General features: G+C 26.2%; 1 protein-coding gene across 1 annotated transcript in view; it reads right to left on the bottom strand.

Moving 5' to 3' along the window:
• Positions 1-6,228: 6,228 nt before the first annotated feature.
• LOC136968407 (cyclic AMP-dependent transcription factor ATF-6 alpha-like) overlaps positions 6,229-23,920 on the bottom strand; it is a 32,505-nt gene continuing 14,813 nt past the window's right edge. The window contains exons 8-13 of the mRNA XM_067262423.1: positions 21,970-22,067; positions 17,372-17,593; positions 14,153-14,293; positions 11,317-11,431; positions 8,736-8,820; positions 6,229-7,503 (exon numbers count right to left, since the gene is read on the bottom strand). Of these exons, the coding sequence (XP_067118524.1) occupies positions 7,283-7,503; positions 8,736-8,820; positions 11,317-11,431; positions 14,153-14,293; positions 17,372-17,593; positions 21,970-22,067 (882 nt within the window). The 3' untranslated portion in view covers positions 6,229-7,282. The remainder of the gene's footprint in view (positions 7,504-8,735; positions 8,821-11,316; positions 11,432-14,152; positions 14,294-17,371; positions 17,594-21,969; positions 22,068-23,920) is intronic.

Genomic DNA, 23,920 nt, shown 5'->3' on the forward strand with positions numbered 1-23,920 from the left:
AATTATCTATGATATTAATGTAATCACGATAAAATACAAAATATTGTTGTACAGTACATAGTTACAGTTTGCAAATGCTGTATCACATTTATGATTTATAAAATTTGTATTTTAAGTGCAAATTTAAATTATAAATGCTAAGAAACAAATGACTTATAAAGATTTTTATATAAAATAAACCAAAAATATAAAATAATTGCTGAAATATGATACAATTGAACTCCTATGTAATGAAATTTATAAAATAGTTATAGTTAAGAAACTTGCATTGTATTTTTCAAATTTTCTGTTTTACATATGTAACAGTGCAATATAGTAGCTTACAAGGCTTCTAAGCAAGCACACCAATGACAGAATGCATTGCCTGATAAAGCTGCTTAAAAAGACTATTAAAAGACTTTATAGTATTAGTGTAATAAAGTTTGGAAGATCTGAAAACTAATTTAAGATGGCTGTCACAAATAACAAAGTATTTATAAAATTTTTAGAGTGGGAAATACATGTCATCAGCTACACCTAGTATTGTAATTTTTATAACATTAGCTGCAATTTTTGTATCATTTTTGAGTAAACAAACGTTTTGACTTAAATAAAGACAGTATTTATAAACAGTAAAATATCTGATTTCTGAGCCATTTTGTTGTCTTTGACCTTCAGCAGTTTAACTTACTGGCAATGCACTCGAAGTCCTTTCATACAGTATGAAATGGATTATTTCATTGGTTTACTTATTTAGCTGTTTACCTTTAATGGTAGGAAGTTAATAAAAAGGATGTCAAAATTTGAATTTCAACTTATATTTTTATTTAAATGCATTTCAGAATGAAAATTATTCCAATTACTGTGCTAATATAGAAAATAGAATTTTTATTAGAAAAATTGATTTAAAAAATATACAAGTCAATTATTTGGACAAATGAAATCTAAATCATTCAAAGTATTTTGTTAACTGGAAGTTTTAATAAATGAAAGTTATTTTAAATGAAATTTCACACAATTCAAAATGTTGAAACAATTCATTAAATATGATTTTACTGAATGTTCATTATATAGAAATTTGATTATATCTTTCAAACTAACCTTAATTATAATTAACTAAAATTATTTGTATTCTCAAAACACTTTTGATTTTAAACGTGAAACAAAATAATGTATAGTCTGCTATTTTATTACAATATAAATAGTGCATAAAAATCCTAGAAATTCAATATGAATCCTAGGAACTTTTAACTCATCTTGTTTTCATGTTATACAATTATTTTTTCACTGTTTCAAATGGTAAGAAATTGAAATACTTATATATTTTAAATATTTATGACAAATAATATGCATTTATATTATTATAAATCCTTTGTCATAAATTAGTTACAATATATACAATTTTAAAATGGAATGAAAATGCTAATGATTAAATACATATAAAAAGTTGTAAAATAGAATGTAATCTTTATCATTTCATAGTGTTTTAACATTTAGATGCAATTGTGTATTTTAACATTGCACATTTAGCAATCTTATAAGAATTAATCATGTTATGTATTTTTCATATTAATTTGTAATTGGGGTGGTTATTTTCAGAATTTCTGAGATTTTAATTGGTCTAAAAATATTAATACAAATACAATAATTATTGTAGTTAAGATAAGATAAAATGTTGTTTACTATGATTTAATGTGATTTTAAAATATTTTCAACATTGATAAAATACTCACTCTTTCAAACATACGTGAATGAATACATATTTACAAATTGCATATTCGGTGCAAATTACAATTTGTAAAACACGTACAGAAAAGAATTTAAAAGCTAGGAATTAAATATTTTTTTCATTTTAATCTATTATCATTTAAAATCATTCTACTAAATTAAAATTTTATTATAATTTAATAATAATTATCTAATTAAATGATTTAATAAAAAGTAATTCAGATTATTTCATGGATAATAAAACAAAAGTATAATTTATTATTATATAAACTTGTCACATTCACAAATAAACTTTTGTCTATTACTCAATTACAACTTGCTGATTTTTATTGTTTGCCCATCAATAAATGAAAGAAAATTAGACACTAATATTTTCACCTACAACACAATATTTACTTCTGCCTTACTTCAATTTCTATGTAATTTATTAAAATTGAAAATGAAATCCTAAAAAACGTTTTTAATCTAATACAAAAAGAAAAGCTTTCTAGCTTTTTGAAAATCTTGTAACCCTCTAAGCTGCGCGGCCGCGCACTGTTCAAATCGTTGCCGCGCACGAGAATTTATGTGCCGCACAGGCGAGCATGCACACTGATTTGAATTGTTGTTTACTTATTTATCACTCTGTCTGCAACATGATTATTGATACGTATATTTCGATTGAATACATTAAGACATTGAGAAAAGATAATATTTTGCATGAAATTATGTTTAAAAATAAATTTTAATCTCTACTTTATAATTACAGTAATTATTTTAATTTTTATAGGAAAAAATAAGATTTTATATATATATGCTCAGAAAAATTTTTTGTTCAGAATCTGCTCAGCAAAAGTTCTTTTTGCTCAGAGAAGTACATGTTCCACTCAGCTACAAAAAAAAAATTAGAGGGAACATTGCTTGTAACAGTTCAATTGTTGATTTTTGTCTTTTTAGGTAATAATAATATAGGCATCAGATAATTTTTCTAAACTTATACAATCATTCATATTTACATTTACTTACAAATGGAGAAGTAGACTTTCAAACACAAATCATTTTTCCATTTGTATATGAAAAACTTTCTACTAATTGGATTAAAAACATTTATGGAAGAATGATATCACTATCTTCATTCCACCTATTTAAAATGCAAAATTTATCATTATTCAGAATATATTGTTATAGAATAATTCTTTCAAAAATACAAGAAATATAATACTGATAGAATTTATTTCAATCCTTAAATAAATTAATTTTTTACTGCTTTAAATATATATATATATTTTAATCTATTTGAGCAAGGTTGAACTTCCATATCAAGTTGAAATCATCTATTCATTAAAACTAGCATAAAACTAATATGAAAATGTACATTATTTCAAAGACAAAGACACAGTTTTAAATAGTATTTTAATAATAATATTTGTAATTAAAAAATATATTTACTAACCAAATTTTTAAAAAAAAATATTTTTGCAATAATCAATACCATAAATTTCAATTAGAGAATGTTTTTTAAAGTCTGTACCAATTAATGTATATCAATTTAAGTTTAATTACATCAAAATTAAAATATTTTGAAAATGAATGTAATAGAATGAAATTAAACTTTAATGATACAAAGTCTAGCTCTATCTATATATTTATATACACAGTAACCTCTCATAATGTCACTCATTTGGATATATCACAGTGTTGTTTTTTTCTAAATATAAAAGCACTTTAACAAATAATTTTTAAAAAATCAGTTGTCATTGAATTTTTATTGGAAAAAAAATGTTATTTTATTCCAATTAATGACTTAAACTACTATTGTACAAAATACAGCTCACAAAAAGGAACTTTCACAATGCATCATGGTGGATACAGCTCAGGGCTTTTCCATCAGATGTGTTTGACCATGGTCTTCAAAACTCTCATATGATACTGTCCAGTAACTATTGTATGCAGTGGCACTTCAGGGTAAACCATTCTACTGTAGTCAAAGGAAATGATCATTATCTTTCCCACAAAAAATTGAAAAATTTTGGCCTTCTTTGACCATGAGAAATGTGCATCAAACTATCAAACAGCAAATGTGTGCTGCACTCTTTATACAGCCTGGACCTTACTCCCTGTGAATGTTTTTTGTTCCTGCATCTGAACTTGTAGCTATGGGGGGGCCAGTGTTTCAGCTATCAATGGCCATTCTGAGGAAGTTAGAGGTGGTTCTGAACATGAGCTAACTGACAGACAAGTTGAGCTAAGTGCATACAATTAATAGGGACTATTTTGAAAAAGAACATATCAAGCTGGACCCTGCCTAATGTATTTTGTGAGTAATAAATTCATTCTCACTCTTTTTTTGACTCACCCTCATATATCATTCATTTAAGTCTTCTGATATGCACAAAATAATGAGTGGTTACTATGTGTATGTATGTATGTATGTATATATATATATATATCATGTATAAAAACAAAATTCATAATGTAAACCTAATTATAAGTGTAAAGCATATACAGTAAATCCCTGCTAACTTGAAATTAATTTAAAATGTCTTGACAATAGAAATGTTATAATTAATGACTGTTTTCAATATACAGAAGTCCTCACAATACTGTGCATTATATTACTGTAGCCAGTAAGTTACTAAAGACTGTATATTGCAGTCCACTATAATGTCAAAAAATTTAAGCTCATTTTGTCTAATAATGAATTTTGCAGTATCATCTCTGCTCAGTAAACTTCTGTACAGAGATGATTGTAATAAATTACTGTACTGTACTGTAAATTACTGGAGTAAAACTCTATAAAGATTTTTGTATACTTGGATGACCTTCACTTCCCACTAGTCTGCATTAGAGAGGGGTTTACTGTATTTTATAATTGAATTTTTTAAATTTAAAAGAAATTAAATATCTACATAATGTTTTTGTATTTGATTTATTTTAAAAGAATGCCTACATTATACACTAAATTATACATTAGTGTATAATTTAGATTAAATTCCTTAACTAATAAATTTATTATATTGAAATTTATAAGTTTAGACAATAAGAACAGTATTAATAAAAATAATAATGAATAGAAATACAGATTTTAGAAGGAGCAAAATGCAATATAACAGAAAGAATGTCTGGTAAAGATTATTAATTAATTTATTTACAAAAATTTTTATTGAATAATCAATCAAAGTAACAATTTTTTAAGTTTTTACTTGAAATATATTGACAAAAATTTGAAAATGACTGATGATAAACAATTGAGTAAAAATAAATGAGCTATATGATATGCTTCAATTTTGTCCTTTATAACAGATACTACTCACTAATTATAATTATATTAATTTAGAAATTAATCACATAATAATTACAGAAAGCAATCTTATATATAAAAATAGTACTTAAATATAAGTCTATAATATATAAATTCCAATAAATACATATATAGATACATACATGTATGTAGGATATATATATGATATATGAACAATAGTTGTTCATAAATGTTCTAATTTGATATTTTATTACTTGCAATTGGTATAAGTAACTGTTTTGAATAAAAACAGTCATTAAATTTTGTGCTGGAGTAAGTATAAGAGGTGTGAAGTGTTTGTAATCAATGGTTCCATTAATGGTTTAGATAGAAATTATATGAATGAACAACTCTTAGTTTGTACAAGATTGTTTTGTACTAAATTGTTTTGCTATCAGATAGTGGTGCATTTGTCAATAAGGGAACATGAAATGAAGGCCAGAGAAAGCACTTTGTCTCTCAATTTAAAAAAAAACTGTCATCACAGTACAATGAGAATTTTGATGAAAGCATGGGAAGATTCCACTAAGCAAGTCATAAATGTAAATTATGTTTGGTTTAAGAATTTTTTAATGATGTCTGTTTGCATGAACACAAAATACTAATAGACTGTCCATAAATGAAGAGCATGTTGAAGCCATTTGGCAATTGTTTTACATTAGAAAACTGTTTAACATGCCAGTTTTAACACACAAAACTTAATGTATTGAAAACAACTGTAGCAAGTTCCTTGGAATCACCATCAGAAATCTCTGTACTAAAACTGACCATGAAATGCTCAGCAACACATAGCAACAGATTGAATATTGATATGATACCAATACAATGTTCATACTGAACCTGACTAATTACTTTGTGAATATTCACACAACTTTTTGAATTTTTTTCAATTAATACACGTTTCATAAGTGTACCTTGCAGTAGTGCTGAGTAACAACATATCAAAATAGCAAAGAATATTTACAGACATCATATATATTTACTTCTGTATTTAAAAAAAAAATAAAAAAAACTATAATTTACTAATAATTTTACTAAACATTTTCTGAATATATTGTCATCTAAGATCTAATGTTCAATATAATAATCATAAATTAATTTTATTCAATAGTTAAAAAGCAAAAAAATATTATTTTCAAGCTATCATAAAAAATCAAACAGTTTGAATAATTAGAAATAAAAAATATATATTAGTTATTTAAATATAAACTCATACTTATTTGTTTTATTATTTAGTTTATTTCATTTCTTAATAACTACATTTAATAATTTTAACATATGTTAGAGTTGAGTTAAAAATTTTTTAAATTTAAGAGTAAAACAATTCAATGTTTTAATTGTTCCAAAAATATATTTATTTTCTAACAAAAAATGAATTTAAAAATAATTAAGAAATGAAATATAAACTTATAGATTAAATTCAGATGTAATTAAAATATTTACATTTATTAAAGTATTAACCTAATCTAAATTTCTTAATCTAAATCACCATTTCTTAGTATATCTATGGCAGTTTCATTATCGTTTTGCATAAGATGAAATCATGAAAATTGTAACGTCTTTATTGCACTCAAAATATAAAAAAAAAACTTTTTTATTATACATTTTTTAAATAAGAAATTCAATATTAAATAAGAAAAAAAATATATAGTGCTATTAATACAAATTGTATAATTTAAATTGTTATAAAACTATAAATAATTAAAATAATATGGAAGAAATTATGAATATCAGATTGTTAAAATATTAGTGTCTTATATTCTTTAGGGCATTCATTTGTTTTCAATATGATTACATTTATGTTTTTCAATATGAAATAATAGGGTCTATATTAAATTGTGCTATTATCTAAGTTTCCATTAGCAAACATCCAAACACACACACATATATACATATAAATATACAATTCCAACAGATCAAACAGTATATTTAAATAGAAAATGTATTAAATAATCCAAAATATTTGAAAAGTTTTTATTTTTGAAGAATTATCAATGTTTTTATAATACTAATATAAAATAGCTTATAGTAAAATGATAGCAATTATAAAATTATTTTGAAAATTGCTAAATTAGACTGAAAAACATTTTACATCAAATTTCAAACAAACAAAAGGAAAACAATTTTAACATTTATATATAATGCATTTATATATTTTATAACAAAATTAAAATTTGAAAAATATAAAAAGACCATTAACTTCAAAAGAAACAAAAAAATGTTCTTTCTTTTTTTCATACTTATGACAGTATGATGATTAACTTTTTACAAAATAAAATGATAATTTGATGGTATTCAAACATGTTTTTGTTTTTCATTTTTAATACTTTTAGTCTTTCTTTGTTTTTCTGGTGTTTTATAAATAGAATAAACATCATCATCACTTTTAGTAAGATTCTTATGGTGACGTAAATGTGGTGGAATTACTGATTCTTTTACATACACAAGTTTAGTATTCATAACTTCACAATCTATTTGCATCATGGTCACATGATCCTTGGGATGCTTGACTGTATCTGCCAAAATTATTATGAATAATTATTAAAACATGAAGAAAATATTTAATACACAGTAATAGACATTTATTTCAAAAAAAAAAAAAAAAAACAATTAAAATTTAAGCATACATAAAACAAAAACTTATTGCATAACTGTAAACTATACATTAACTTTTTGACAATTATATTTGTTAAATAAAAACATTATTATTTCAAGCTAAAATTCCATCAATAAATTACCTTATTTGGCAAATTTTTTGATATATAAGTTTCTATCCTTTGCATGTCAACATTTTACAGATATGATCAAATTACATATCAACAATATATATATATATATATATATATCATATCATATCATATCAAATAAGAAATAACAGAAGATGTAATAATTATATTGCAATATATGTAAGATATTTGTAATAGTACATTAAGAATTTTTAAAATTAACTCATTTGAAGGTTAAGTTAATATAAAATATAAATAAAAAATGTTTATTATAATTTTTTCCAATATATTTTATCATTACAAACATTTCTAATCCATAAATAAATAAGAATATATTATTATAATAATTTTTTAAAAATTCATACAATTATTCTATATAATATTGTACTGTACTGTACTGTACTGTACTGTACATAAAATTAATGTACTTTTCAAAATCTATAAAATCAAGTGTTAAAATTTCATCTTCCTAGTAAGTAGTCCAAAATTCTATCAATCTTTAGATTCTATAAATATAGACTATTAAAGTTTCTTGACTAATTATCTTTATAAAAGTTATAAAAAAGTTAGTCTAAAAGTTTTGAAAATTTTTTCTAAACATATAATTTTTGTTCAATCACATCATTGATCATTAGCATTAATTTCTTTCATTTCATTATTTGAAATTTTGATAATACATGAATGTTAATCTGTCATAAATAAGTTTTTTAATTTAAAAATAATACTACTTTGATCACAAAATTCTTATTTCAGTTTCAGAATATTTAACAACAGAAAATTATTTGTTCAATGAAAAGAAAACAAATTTTAAAATGATTTCTATAAATTTATCTAAAGAATATTTAAATTTTGTGGACATTTTTAATTGTCATTATTTTAGCTGTTTATTTTATATACTTTTGAAATTTAATACTATTTATATATATATATATTTAAAATCTATAACAGAATTATGACTTTTAAAAGGAAAGGACATCCAAAATTTTGCAACACTCATTAGAAATTTTAAAACAAATACCTACCATTGAATGTCATTGCAGGCATAACAAGAGACATCTTTGGTCGTACTGTTTTGTTATGTGCAGTTGCAGGAAGCAGTAAGTGATCCTAAAAATATCATAAAATTTTAATTTCAGGCTAATGAGTATAATTTGTTTTCTTTTCTATTTACTATCCATCATATTCAAGTTGTAATATACATAATAAAAATTATACTGTATGTATATATAGTACTATCTGTTACCCACGACTTCGCCCGCATGGATTTTGCAAGCAAACACCATTTATATTCAGTATTTCAACAACCATATTAATTGTTATATAACACTACCACTGAAAATGATGAGAATTGCTGAGAATCAAACAAACTGTTTTTGATTTGATCAATTTTCTGGAATGTTTACAATCGTTCTATAATCAAACCAATATGCAATAACAAATTCAAATTTAAAACGGTTCGAACATTTGGTTAAAAAATCAAAATATATAAAAATATTTATAACAATGTCTGAAATGTTATCAATTTAATACACCTAAGTACTCAATGAAGACTAAATGTAGTTGAAAACAAAAGATCGCATCTAAAATAGTACAGTAGAAGCCATTTTTCAGATTAAGCCTTAATCTGGTCTCTCTCCCCCCGCAGGGGAATTTCCAAAAATCCCTTCTTAGTGTGCATTTTCATGACATACCCTAACTGTGTGCCAAATTTCATCTCTTTAGGTTCAGCAGTTTGTTCTGGGCAATGGTGAATCAATCACACAGTCAGTCAGTCAGGACAAGTAATTTTATATATTTAGATATGTGTAAACATGTAGAAAATATAAAGGTATTAATAGAAAAATTAATCTAATTAAATCAAATTAGATTAAATTTAATTATTAAATATTTATAAAATGGCAATGTTTATCTTTAAATTAAACTGTATATTAAATTTATTAAAGCCAGCCTAAAACTAGTAAAAAAAAACAAAATGCAGCAATGAGAGTTGCATAACTTTCCCTGCTGTTATAAACTTTTATTTAAAAAAAACTTTTATACTGTTAAGAAATAAATAAAATTGTGTGTGGCATCATCTGTTATCAGATTTTGTTATAAAAGTTTTTATATTTTTAATTACTATAAAATGGGAAAAAGCTTAATTTTGAGGGTAGGGGGTAAGTTTTATTTTAAGAAAGTGTAAATGTTGATAACAAATAAAATCTTCATTAAGTCCTACCCCTCTCAAGACACATGACCCCCTCTCTATCTACCCACCCTCGTGACCTTTCATCACCAAAATTTAATAGCATCAATGCCCCTCATATGCAAACCATCAGGCCAAATTTTGTTTCTTAATCTTTAAACAATCATGAGATATTAAACAAAATAGATGCCAACACATACACATGTATTCATGGTATTTTTTACTTTTTTAGGTTCAGGAAGGCTCAAAACACAGAGATTTGCAAAAAACTCAAAGGGTTAAATTTGACATGATTCCAACACTTTCCCTTGTTATGTATAAATAACAATTGGGAAAGTAAAAACTGTTTAGTCCCTTAAAAAGTATAAAACAATAATTGGCTGTTTTAAAAAATAAAAAAAATTATTATTTAAATAACACATCAAAATAAGATTCCTGTCTTGAAGAAATTAGAAATATTAAATAAGCACATTACAATTAGTCTATTACTTTCATTTTCAATAAAATTTCATAAATTTACTATAGAACATTGTAATCTGCAAATATTATAGTTCATATGATAATTATTCAATTTCTACAAATCAAGTAGGCAATCTTTATAAAAGGCAGGGAAAATAAAATGTCTAAGTTATACAGAAGCCACATTTTTTCTTCTTCCACAATTTATAGGATTATTTTTATTATTAAAATGGTGTAGCATGAAAAACTTGTCAAAGACAGTTTTTACTATTATTTATCATATATTATGACCATGTACGTAACACCAAATAAATCATAATTTTAAATTATAAAATATGTAATATATACTTTATAATAAATATAAACAGAAAAGTAATTAGCTTAATATGAAAAAAATTATCTATAGCTAGACATTTACTATAATATTTATACATATTCATTCATATAATTGATTTTATTAATAAGAAAGTGAAATACAAATTTGAAATATTTCATACTACATTTAAAAATCCAAGCTATCCAAATAGTGTCTTCATTAATTTCTTCATACCAGAAACTCATCTAAAACATTGAGATTCTACTTCTTTTTTAAGGATATGACCTCGGTTAAATATGAAAAAGATAAAAAATACCATTTGGATAGTCTACATTCCTATTTTTAATGAAGTGTCCTGAATTTTTAAATGTAATATACTTATTTTTACAACATTATCCAATCACCAGTGAACATATTTTGTCTTTGCATAACTTACTGAAATCACAGTCTCAAATATAATGTTAGTGTATTTTAGATGAGTTCCTGATATGAAAAAAGACAATTGAAGTGTATATTGGTATTTTTAATCATCAAAATATTTCATTTCTTATATATACTTTGAAAATGACTGTGGACTGGATAACATATTTGTAAATGAGAAGTGAAATGTTGCTAAGTCAAAATTGTAAAAATTCATACTTACACCAGAAAAAGAAACAAAGTAAAAAGTATCTTCTCTACGATGAATTGCTTCTAAAAAGTCATCAAATGATTTTTGTGGAGAACGATATATTTGTAATTCATTGTGGCCAGGGTACCTTAGACCAAATAAATTATAATTTTAAATTATAAAATGTATATTAATTTCTATACATTTAAAAGAATATTTTTAAAAGTAAAAATATATTTAACATATACTTTATAACAAATATAAACAGGAAAAAATTAGCTTACTGTAAAAAATATTCTGAATATTTGTTTTTCTCAAAATAATAATTTTATGTAGACAATTTTATATTATTTTATGCTGATTCAAAAAGAAAAGACTAAATAAGACACTTTGTGGAGAATACTTCAATGCCAAGAAAAAAACTTTAAAGTACAAATATCTGGCAAGAGACAAAGAAAAAACTCAAAAAAAATAATAATAATAAAATAAGTTTTCTATTAACAGTAAAGGAGCAAGCATTATATATGTAGGTCATTAAGATTAAGAACATTCAAAACAACAGTAGAGACCACCTCTGCAAAGATCTTGACAAAAAAACTAGAATGTTTAATGAACTACTGAAAGAAAATTTCAGAGCTATAAAGAAAATAATAATAAAATATTTAAAGAAAAAAACAAAAAAAAAAAAAGTATTTTCTAGAAGGGAAAGAATTAGTGGCTATGTAGAGCAAAAATGAAAAAGAATAATACAATGAAATTTACTGATAAGTACTTTGCTCACAGTGATCTTGATCCAACTGTTGTCAAAAATAGACAGGTTTGGATCATAAATACTGCTATACTAGGAGTTAACTGAATCAAAAACAACATCTTTAAAAGGTTACCAAATACAACAATCTAAAGTCTGAAATAAAAAGAATTGCAAAACAAAATATTAATAGTTCCAATAATAAGTGACATTCTTGTACAATTCTAAAAAAACAAAGAATTAGCTAAGCTTCTTGAAAACACAAAATAACCACCCACCAACTATAAAAGCTGAAATTTCTTTAGCTGAAAATATTTTAAACAGTCTCTCTAATTATTAAAGGCTTAGCAGGCCTCAATAATCAATACATAAAATTATGACTAAACCTTTGTAACTGTATGAAGAATATATTATTTTTAAAAATTTCAATTAATAATTAAAATTAATTAAAAGAATTGAAATTGTTATTATTTAAGAAATTGTAAGGAATATAATGAAAGATTATGATCAAAGGCTTTTTTTGTTTTATTTTAAAACCTAGTATACTTAATTTACTTAAATCTGAAATTAACTAAAAAAAAAAAATTTCCACATCCAAATTAATTTCTTTTCAAAAATTGTAAAACTCATCTGACTTTGCAATTTTATTCAAAAATACACATATTAACTTAAGATTTTGTATTTATTCTTCTTAATTTGAATATAAAAATTTATTGAAAAGCTAAAACTTATCTTTAAAACTTTTATTTTCCAAATATTTGTATAAAAATTAGATCATTTTACATGATCTGAAATAAATTCAAAACAGATTTTTATTTTCTTGTGAGAAATAAAACTAATATAATTGTTAGCATAGGGATTACAGATACAATGTTCTGAAGAATGTCATATTTCTCATTGTATTTAAATCATTTGAAATCAGCTTTTCTCAGCAAATTAATTTTTAAGTCAATACTAACATTAATTTTAATTTGCAGACTGCAAAAATCATATTCACAAAATCATTGTCTAAAGAATCCAGAAGTTTAATAGTTGGTATTAATAATAGGGTGAGATTGTTCATGTTTATGTATAAACATGATCACCAAACCCCATTACCTCAAAATACAAATCTTTATTCTAGGTATACATATGTACAGGATAAATATTTGATATTATAAATATAGCTTTGAAAATTAGATTCCATAGATAATAATTCATCCTAAAAAGTCAGCTATTTGTACTGATTGTCAATGATGTTCATCATTGACAAGTTTTTTACATACATATAATTGTTTAGATAAACACTTTTGCACATTAAAATCAAGGATCAAAATATCAAAGATATGCACTTGATTATATTCTCTATTATGCTTTTTACTATTGATATTATTCTCAGAAGAAAACTTCATAGTATATAGGAAATACAATAAAAAATGTTCTAATTTGAATATCAAACTGTCCACATAATGCACTAAATAATAAAGTTCTTTTATTTCTGTAAAAGTCATTTGATATTTGGCTTACCACTCATATAACAACTCATTCTAGGATTAGTCAACAAAGTTTTCTATGATATAATAAATTCAGTTAAAGGCCATTCATTAAGGACTATAAATAATTTTAAATTAAAATGAAAGGCAATTACCTTATTAATTTTTTTGCATAGTTCATGTACTACCAATTGTTAAACATATTCTTTAATAAATGTATAATTAGCTGCTTTTAAAGTAAAAACTTTCTATGAATTACTGACAGTATATAAGTCATATTCTCTATTATTGTTAATAAGTATTACAAATTTAAGAAAGCATTATAAACATTAAAGAAACAGATGAAACTCACTAACTGTGAACATTTTTTCCTTAATTTAATCATGTATTAAAAAGTTATTTAAAAAAATTTTATAAACATTTTCAATAAAAATGTTGTAGAATTGTGATGTTCCTATTAAGTTCTATAACATTTTCGAAATAAAAACTTACTATAACAACAAATTTTAAAATTTTTGAAAAAATAAGTTTGTTAGATCAACATTCAAAACCTACATTTTCAAAAATTTTGAAATTATTTAAAAAAAAAATATAGTTACAAGAAAACAACTCACAAAATTAATAGAAGTGACAATTGATTGAAACTAACCATTCATTTTTTAATTGTCTTCTACGTGCTTCATTAATCCATGCTTGAACTGGTGGCATTACTTTCTTTGGTTTTTTTGTTAATACTTTCCTTTTTTGTTTTTCAACTCTCAATGCCCAAACACGTAATTCATTCTCTAATCTAATACACAAATTTAAAAAATATAAATGTAATTATGATAAATTATTGTAATATGAAAATTTATTTTTAAACACACACACACACACACATATATATATATATATATATGTCATTTATGACCATTCATGAAAGAACTACAAAATATGTTTTTTGAAAATATTTCTGTCTGTTATAGTTATATTAAGAGATGATAATTAGTAAAGATAAATTAATACATACTATTAAATATCATTAAAAAGTTAAAATATGGCTGATGGTATTTACATTTAATAAATGTAAAAATATTACATATATACAAAAAAAACTTACGTTACTTCCATTTCTTATATGTCATTTTAACACAATAGCAAAATCATATTTTAACTTTATACTTAAATGTATTATTTTGTGAATTTTGGCTAGAACGCCAGAAGATGTTGTTTTCCATTTTTGCATTTTATTGCAGAAGTGAAGTCTCAAAAGAAAGGGTGTCTCCATGTTTGTGAATTTTTGTGAATTCTCTCTGTTGTGTTAAAATAACAGATAAAAAAAATCAGAAGCAAAATTTTACTTTGTATATATGTAATATTTTTATATTTATTACATTAAATATCATATTTATATATTCTGACAACTTATGATAAAAATTCATTTTATTGAAAATTTATATTTTCAATAATTTATTCGATCATTACTTTATCAGTAATGATCAAATTTTCTTGTCAGATACATTAATTAATTATGTAATGAAATTCACAGTTAATGGCAAGACTACAAATTTTAATTTTATTGATCACATATATAAAACCATCTAATAAAAACTTTATTATAACTGTGATAAATAAAATATTCATTTTATTACTATTTTTGCTTTTGTATTAATTTGCAATAAATAATCAATTATTATTTATAAAAGATTATAATTAAACAAGTAAATATCCAAAATTTCTATCTTTGATATCTTAACTCTTACTGTATAAAGATGTCCATCTAAAGAAACAAATCAGAGTCCAGATGGAAACAAACATTAACTCTAAATGAAATTTTAATACAACTTTCAATAACATACCATTTTTTAATCAATTACATTATACAGAACACATTTATCTTTCTTTTAAATCAAATTCTAAAACTTTATTGTGAAAACTATTTCCTATTATTGCACATAATTAGTAAGGAAAATTAAATACACTGCTGACCACAAAAAATTTGCAATAACTAGAAGGATTTATTAGATATGCCAAAATCTACAAGTTGATTAGAGAACGGAAGAATATGCAAATGATTAAAAGAGCAGTCCATATGCAAATCATGTGTATCAGTAGTGCCCTAAAAGTTAAAAACTAAGCAAAGAACTGATGTAAAGCACTATAACTGTGTTTGTTCACAGTTCTTTCTTGAAGAAAGGATCAAGTATGTTCCAACAAAGAGCATGACAACAATAAAACAGATTTCAGCTTTTGAAGGAGAATTGCAGAATTACAGGAAGGCAGATTAGCCTTCCAAGAAATCTGTGATAGTGTAGGACAGAATTTGGCCATAGTGATGAGACTATAGTGTTAGTAAGCAACCATACATCATTGGGTAGAGGAGAAACAAACTCACTGATATGACAGATCTCAATATCCTTGTGAGGCTAACAAACAAGAATATAGACCTGTCATGCACTTGGTTCTAAGTAATCATACACCTTAGCTCAACACATCAACCAGTCCACATGTACAATTAGATATTATCTGCAGCACAAAAGCACCCTTTCTATGTGCCAATTGCTTCAGTTACTGTTGACTCTACAACAAAAATGTTTACAACTGCAATGGTGACAGGAATATCGCACATGAATGAGTAAAGCCGTTTGGTAGTATTGCAGTAACAAACTCAATACAGCATGCATAATGCAGTGCCATACTAGTCCAACAGCTGGTATGGATGTCTTTGGAATTCAAGGTTTGATGTTCCTACTCAAGCCTTGTACACATTCCCAGTACTTTGACCGGCCATTATATCAAAGAAGTATTGGAGCCTATGGTTGTATTTTACCTTCAGGCTTCTCTGTGCCATTTACCAACACAGAAATTTGCAATAAAATGACAACATGCAACAATTCCTAGATAGACACACCATTTACTTTTTCTTCCTTGACTGTACTTTCACTGGATTTGTCCCCAAAAAACAAATCTAGCCAACGATCTCATGATGGCTACATATTAGATACCACCAACTACTACAAAAAAAATTTGGTATTGTATAAAAATTGTATGCAGTCCATGCAGTTTTGATACGATATCAAGGAATGTCTTTCACATTCCCCAAATATACATTTGACATCTCATCCTCTGATTGCCAGAGTGAATAGCAGTGATTATTGATGCCCTTGGTAGCTGCACAAAATACTAAATAATTCATATGCCAGAAGTTTAACCAACTTGGATTTTTAATCATTTAATCTTTGTAACAAGCTATATATTCCATACATTTAACTTTGATATCTCTACTCCTTACCTTTTGATGTTGCATTTTTTATAGTCAGCAGTTTATATAAAGTTTACACTAATTGTTTTTGAAAAAACTCATTTTTCTGAAAATAAACCAGAAACTGTAGTGTTATACTGAAGTGAATACAGATATCCCTTGTACAACACAAAACTGTGTTGTACAAGGCACAGTTAACACAGTTTGAGAATTGGAGACACCCTTGTATAAAACACTACAATTATCAGTGCAAACACCGTCATTTGATATTTTTTTTATTCAAGAAGCATACGTGTTGTCTCATATTAGCCCATGGATTTTAGAATATTAAAATTTTCAATGTTGTTTCAATCTTTTTTGTGTGGTTTTCTTTAATGAGAACAGACTAAACAATTTTTCTTCTTCCTTGTTCTAGCTTCCTATTCTAGACTTTCCTATAAACCAGGTGTCTCTGTTATTAGTGATATTGCTCTAAATGAAGCTGAAAGACTGTTGCCGTGTTTTGTTTTTATAGATTGAATTAAAAGTTACTACATAAAAAGATTAAATTTTTAAATAATAACTTTAAAATAGTTTATATCAACGTTATTCAAACAAACAAACAGAATAGTAAATTATAATATTTACCTTAAGGATTCAGTATTATTAATATAAGTTGGACAAATAGAAATATTTTTTCCTTCAAATCCAGTTAAATTATTATTTGACAAAGAATCATCAACAAAATCTGGATCAAGCTTATTTACTTCATCAACATTTTCATTTACTTTCCATAGGAGAGATCTTCCAGTTCGATGAGGATTTACAAATGAAGTTGAACCAGGGGTATTTGTACTAAGAAGAAGACCACTAAATTAAAGATTTACAATGTGAATATACATAAAACACCAGAAATTATAAATATAATTTTTTTTTAAAGAGCACTAATCAATATAAATAAAACCTTAAATTGTATTTCTAACAACACTACAATCAATAAAAGATTATTAATAAGAAAATAATACTTAATATATTTTATTTCATTTATTTTTTGAAAAATTTTTATTTTTGTCTTCAAATATACAACTTTATTGAACACATTATACATGGAGTATTTAAAATTCAAATTAAGCATTTTAAATTTCTAAATTTGTTTTAAATTACTATGTCAATTTACATATTATAGTAAGACTCAGAAAATTAAACTTTATTTAAATTTAGTTTTTAATAACTAAGAATATGTTAATATTTACATTTCAAGGACAAATAAAAATTTATGAACTAGAACTAAATAACAAGTATTTTACAATTCTTTACATCATGAGCTGAAACTTACAAATAATAAGTCATACCTTCCACACTATTTCCAGCAGAAACAGCATGGAAGGTGTGACGTCACAAGGTAAATATTTTAATACACAAGTTAAATTACCAATTAAAGTAGTAACCACAAATACACACATCCACAAAGTTTTGTACTATCCATGGTCTACCTTTTAGTGAATTAAATGGGCATCAAGGTGTCTCATATATATAGTCTCCTCATAAGTATGCTCACAAGATTGCTGTTGCATTTACACATTTTTTTACTTTTCATGTTTCATCAATCCATCTTTTTTGATCACTCACAAATCATCAGATTTTATCAGCAAAGTCTGTAAATTAGGGACATTACCTGAATCATAGCAAGGAACCATAGTAATATTTTGCAGACCTGACAAAGGCTCCAAAGCACAAGAAATGTTGAAGACAGGAGCTATACTGATCAACCACAAGCAACCATCTTTGATAAGAACCAGTATGTGACACTTCTGGCCCATTGTAATTTTGAGAACATTCAAACGTACAACACCTTTAACATATCCAGTACTAAGTCTTTAATAGTTTAAAAACGTTTTCGGCTGCGTCAATCAGCCTTCGTCAGTTAAACGAAATAACAACATCGAATCCAATTCAAATTTACAAAAAACCACGACTGCGCATAGACGGGACTATGCTACAAACAGAATAAAAGAAGAAATTAATAAACGGCAATAAATACAAGAATATGATGAGACCGTAGTAGGTTCCCTCTCTTTCCTGTGCCAAAGCGTAACGTTATTCGACAAGTGACTTCAGGCAGATGATAGGCCATCCGCATCTCGGTGGTTGATGCAAAGTGTAGATAACTGCGCTTTATGTATCTCTATTTTTTCCATGTATTTGACAGCCTGCCTGGATCGAGGGGCTCTTATGATGGAGGCCTTATCCCAGTGCACCGTTATATCATGTTATCTAGCAAAGGTCACTAGGACTGTGCTGTCACTGCCACTGTTTACCGAGTACTTATGCTCTTTTATCCTCTGTTTCAGGTTACGTAACGTGGCGCCTACGTACACCAGGTCGGTGTTAAAACGATGATCTTTTATCGGTATCGAATATACCCCTGTAAACTCACTTGAGCGATCCCTCCTCTTGTCGTTTCTCAATAGTCGGTAAATCGTTGAATTGCGCTTGTAAATTACGTGCAGGTTCTTCTCCCTGGCCACATTTTTGACAGCCTTATAAGCCTTGGGTAATATAGGTTGTCAAAAATGTGGCCATGGAGAAGAACCTGCACGTAATTTACAAGCGCAATTCAACGATTTACCGACTATTGAGAAACGACAAGAGGAGGGATCGCTCAAGTGAGTTTACAGGGGTATATTCGATACCGATAAAAGATCATCGTTTTAACACCGACCTGGTGTACGTAGGCGCCACGTTACGTAACCTGAAACAGAGGATAAAAGAGCATAAGTACTCGGTAAACAGTGGCAGTGACAGCACAGTCCTAGTGACCTTTGCTAGATAACATGATATAACGGTGCACTGGGATAAGGCCTCCATCATAAGAGCCCCTCGATCCAGGCAGGCTGTCAAATACATGGAAAAAATAGAGATACATAAAGCGCAGTTATCTACACTTTGCATCAACCACCGAGATGCGGATGGCCTATCATCTGCCTGGAAGTCACTTGTCGAATAACGTTACGCTTTGGCACAGGAAAGAGAGGGAACCTACTACGGTCTCATCATATTCTTGTATTTATTGCCGTTTATTAATTTCTTCTTTTATTCTGTTTGTAGCATAGTCCCGTCTATGCGCAGTCGCGGTTTTTTGTAAATTTCAAACGACGTTTTTTGTAAATTTGAATTGGATTTGATGTTATTATTCGTTTAACTGACAAAGGCTGATTAACGCAGCCGAAAACGTTTTTAAACTATTAAAGACTTCGTACTGGATATGTTAAAGGTGTTGTACATTTGATTGCAGTTCCAATAAACGTCTGTCATTTTTATTCTTGAGAACATTGCAAGGGAGTTCCATTCCAGTTTCTGGATGTCACTGGAGTCCCTCTATAAACCCAGACCATCTACAACAGATTACATAATGCACCCTGAGAGCCAGACAATCTTGGCAAGATCCACAGCCCACAAATAGTATTGTGCAACCAAATACAGATGGTCAGTACATCAACAAGTATAGACTTACAACAATAGCACAATGTGCTGTTCACTAATGAGATAAGAATTTAAATGCCACTTGATGAAACACAAGATGTGTGGCAACAACCTGGATGTGCTACATGTCTTCAGCTCTTCACTCCTGATGTTCAGCTTGGTGGTGGTTTGATTATATTCTGGGCCAGCATTATTTATAGTCTCAAGGACACTTTTCATTCCTCTACAGAATTTGATGACCAGCAGATGTTATTGAGAAAACATCCTGAAACAGTTTGTAGAGCCATTGCATCAAGCATATGGATCACACTTTGTATTCCAGATGATAATTTTCATTGTCATCATAACCATCTTGTAAATGAATACCTCCAGCAAACGGAATAGCCTACACTTTACCCAGACATAAACTGCTTTTAGCATGCTTTAGACAGGCTCAAATAAACCATAAGATTACCTACATCTTCACACACACTTCAAGAATGCTAGGAGATTGTCTTTGCTGAATGGGACAATATGAATTAGCATCACCTGGACGCACTAATCAGCATTGAAAAGCTCCAGGAATGGTTTGACTGGATACTGAGATCGCCGTACTGCCATTTGTAAACACTGTAGACATTAGTTTTAATATCTGGTTCCAAGATAATAATATGATAATAAATAAATTTATCATCATAAGGATAATAAATTTATTTTACTGAAAATATTTGTAAATTTATTAGTTGTATTGTGTTTTTATTTATTATCTAAACCTTAAAATAATACAAAAAGACATTTTTATTTATTTATTTATTTATTTACTGAAATTTTAGTGCATCATATTCTACTCCTGTTTGACTGTACAACAACTAACTATTTAATATTGATATATTTAAAATAACATCAATCAAATCATCTGTTTGTGTAAACCCGTGCATAAAATTTCAAGTTTTGTATAGAAGACATTAATCTAGAAAAATCTTCAAAAGATTAAACATACAAACATGCTGTTTAAGAGAAAATGGATAAAAGAATAGAGTAAGGCAGTTGTTTTAAGAACAACAGGTTATCTATGTTAGCTCTATTCTGCTGCTATATTCATTAACATCAAGCAAATGGACTAACTAATTCTTATTACTACAAACTTGTTGCTAACAGTATTAATACTACCAGTGAACATCTATATGCCTATAAGATATTGACATATTAATTTAATGCCAAAATAAGTAAGCAATAGAAATGCATTCAATTATCATCTAAAATTTTATAAAATTCCACAAAGCAGCTAAAACATTGACCAGTGTATTTTGACATATGAAAATATCATTCCTATATATTTTGAAAATGGCATTAAATTCACCAATTCAATTAGATTGTGACAATTCCATTTGTCTAATATTGCAAGAAAGTATCTTAAAAAATAACCAAGTTATAAATTAAAACTCAAATAACGTCAATATCTGATTTAGGAAGCTATTCATGACATACTTTACAAATTTTTCAAAAAATAAATAATTTAGTAATAAATTATTTCCATTAACAATAAAATAATTTATTATTGAATTAATATTACTATATAAATTAGTTTAAATGAAATAATTTAGTAATAATATAATTTATTACTAAATTATTTCATTTCAACTCTAATTTCTAATAAAATAATTTTCAATGTTTTCAAAATTAATTGATATCCAAATAATTCTATTACTTTAAAAATTTAATAATAATAATAATTTCTTAAAAATAAACATTCTTTAAAATGTAAAATATAATAATTCACATACCCATATGGAGCAAGATTTACTGTTAACATAAAAATAATAGCCATAAAGCAGGTAGTCTTTTTCATTTCATTTGATAAAAATGCTTTTGGTGTGTTAGTCTGTAAATAAATTTTAATTAATATTTTTATATTTTATTTGTATATATAAATTAAGTGGAATATCAAAAATGTGAAATATATTCCATTCTTAAGTACATTCTCAATTCATGTTATTAACTAAATTAAAAAAAAAAAAAAATTATTATTATCAAACTGAAATAGGCTATTTAAAACGCCATTCCATTCTTTATTGATTTACTCATATTATTTGCTCAAATACCAGTACAGTTATTTTTAGAAATATTCTCATCAAATTTTATTAGTAAAACAATGATGCTAGAAAATAAGTTCCAGGAAATAGATTTGAATCATCTCATATAAAATGTTAAATGAATTACATAAAGTTAAAACCTATAAATTGCATTATTTAAATTACATAAACTCTTATGTAGATGTTACAGAATGCCATTCTTGGCGGGAAGAGCACAAGATCATGTTAGATCACGAGATCACACATACAACTTGGTGTACCTCCTGCCAGTAATTATGCACTGACATCTTATAAATTCATATCTCAACATAAAGAATGCCAGCTAATTTAATCTATTAGTTTTTTTTTTAAATTCTTGCTATCCTGTGGGCACTAGGGCCTCTTTAAGCAAGCCTATTATGGTTTCAGCCAGGTCCACAATGGGGTGGCCAGATGGTGAGAGACAGAGCCTGACATATCCAGACAGACCACTCCCCAAAAAATTCCTGGGAATTTTTTGACCTGTCTGGATTCAATCCCAGGTCCCTAGAACAGTAGGCTGCCACCCCTGACTGCTCAGCCATCCCACTGTCTAATCTATTAGTTATTTAATGAATATGAAATATTTTATGACTACAACAACAGCATTCAACTTCTACATGATTTCTCAAAATCAACTACTAATTAACATTTATTTCAAATTGTTATTTAAGTAAAAATAAAGTTTTAAATTTCTGAATATTCAAATATGGATTGTCAAACAGCTACATTTTATTTTATTTTAAAAACGATATACACTATTCCAGTGTTTCTCAATATTTTTCTCATTGCAGACCAATAAAATTATTGATAAATTATTACATGGATGCTTATGATGCTTATTTATTACCTTTATATATGCTTATCTAGAGTTACTGTACATAACAAAGTACTGTACAGTAACTCTAGATTACTATTTAAATGTCACCTATAATCAACTATGCCATTGTCAATACAGTCAAATATTTTTCTGCAAACTGGCAAACACTGCACTGCACTATTCTATAAATTGTAATATTACAATTTCAAAAATAATAAAAAGTAATTTTGAAATTTAGCAACACAAACAAAAGGTGTCCACTAAATGCTATTGTAATAATTCATTAATTCATAATAAAGATGATACCAAATAAATGGAAAAAAGTAATCTGAAAAAGTTGAAGCCGCTTCAGTTAAAGTATTAAAATAAATATTTCAAATCTACACCACCTTTTGTAGTAAGTTATCAATCCATTTTGTTATTTGCTTACTTGATGGCTTGGTAGAGGCAAGCCATAAGCAAGCGAATAAACAAATGGCTTAACAAAGCAAACCTTACTATATACAAATTTATTTATTCACTATCAACTTTTAGAGAATTAAGTGATGTATAGCAAGAAATGATGATATAATTGTATATAGTAAGAATAAACAAGAAATAGTATGTAGCAAAAGTGTTCTGGAATTCCAAAGACCGATTTAACATATCTTATATTTTTCAACATCATTTTAAAAATAATGTTGAAAAATTTATGATAATGTTAATAATGATTATATAATTATTTATTAATAAGAAGACATTTTTAAAATAAATTATGCATCTTTAATAATTCATTTATTATAAATTTATTCCTAATTCATGAAG

The sequence above is a fragment of the Centruroides vittatus genome, unplaced genomic scaffold, assembly GCF_030686945.1.
Source record: "Centruroides vittatus isolate TY-2023 unplaced genomic scaffold, ASM3068694v2 contig_1476, whole genome shotgun sequence".
In the NCBI taxonomy this organism is placed as follows: Eukaryota; Metazoa; Arthropoda; class Arachnida; order Scorpiones; family Buthidae; genus Centruroides; species Centruroides vittatus.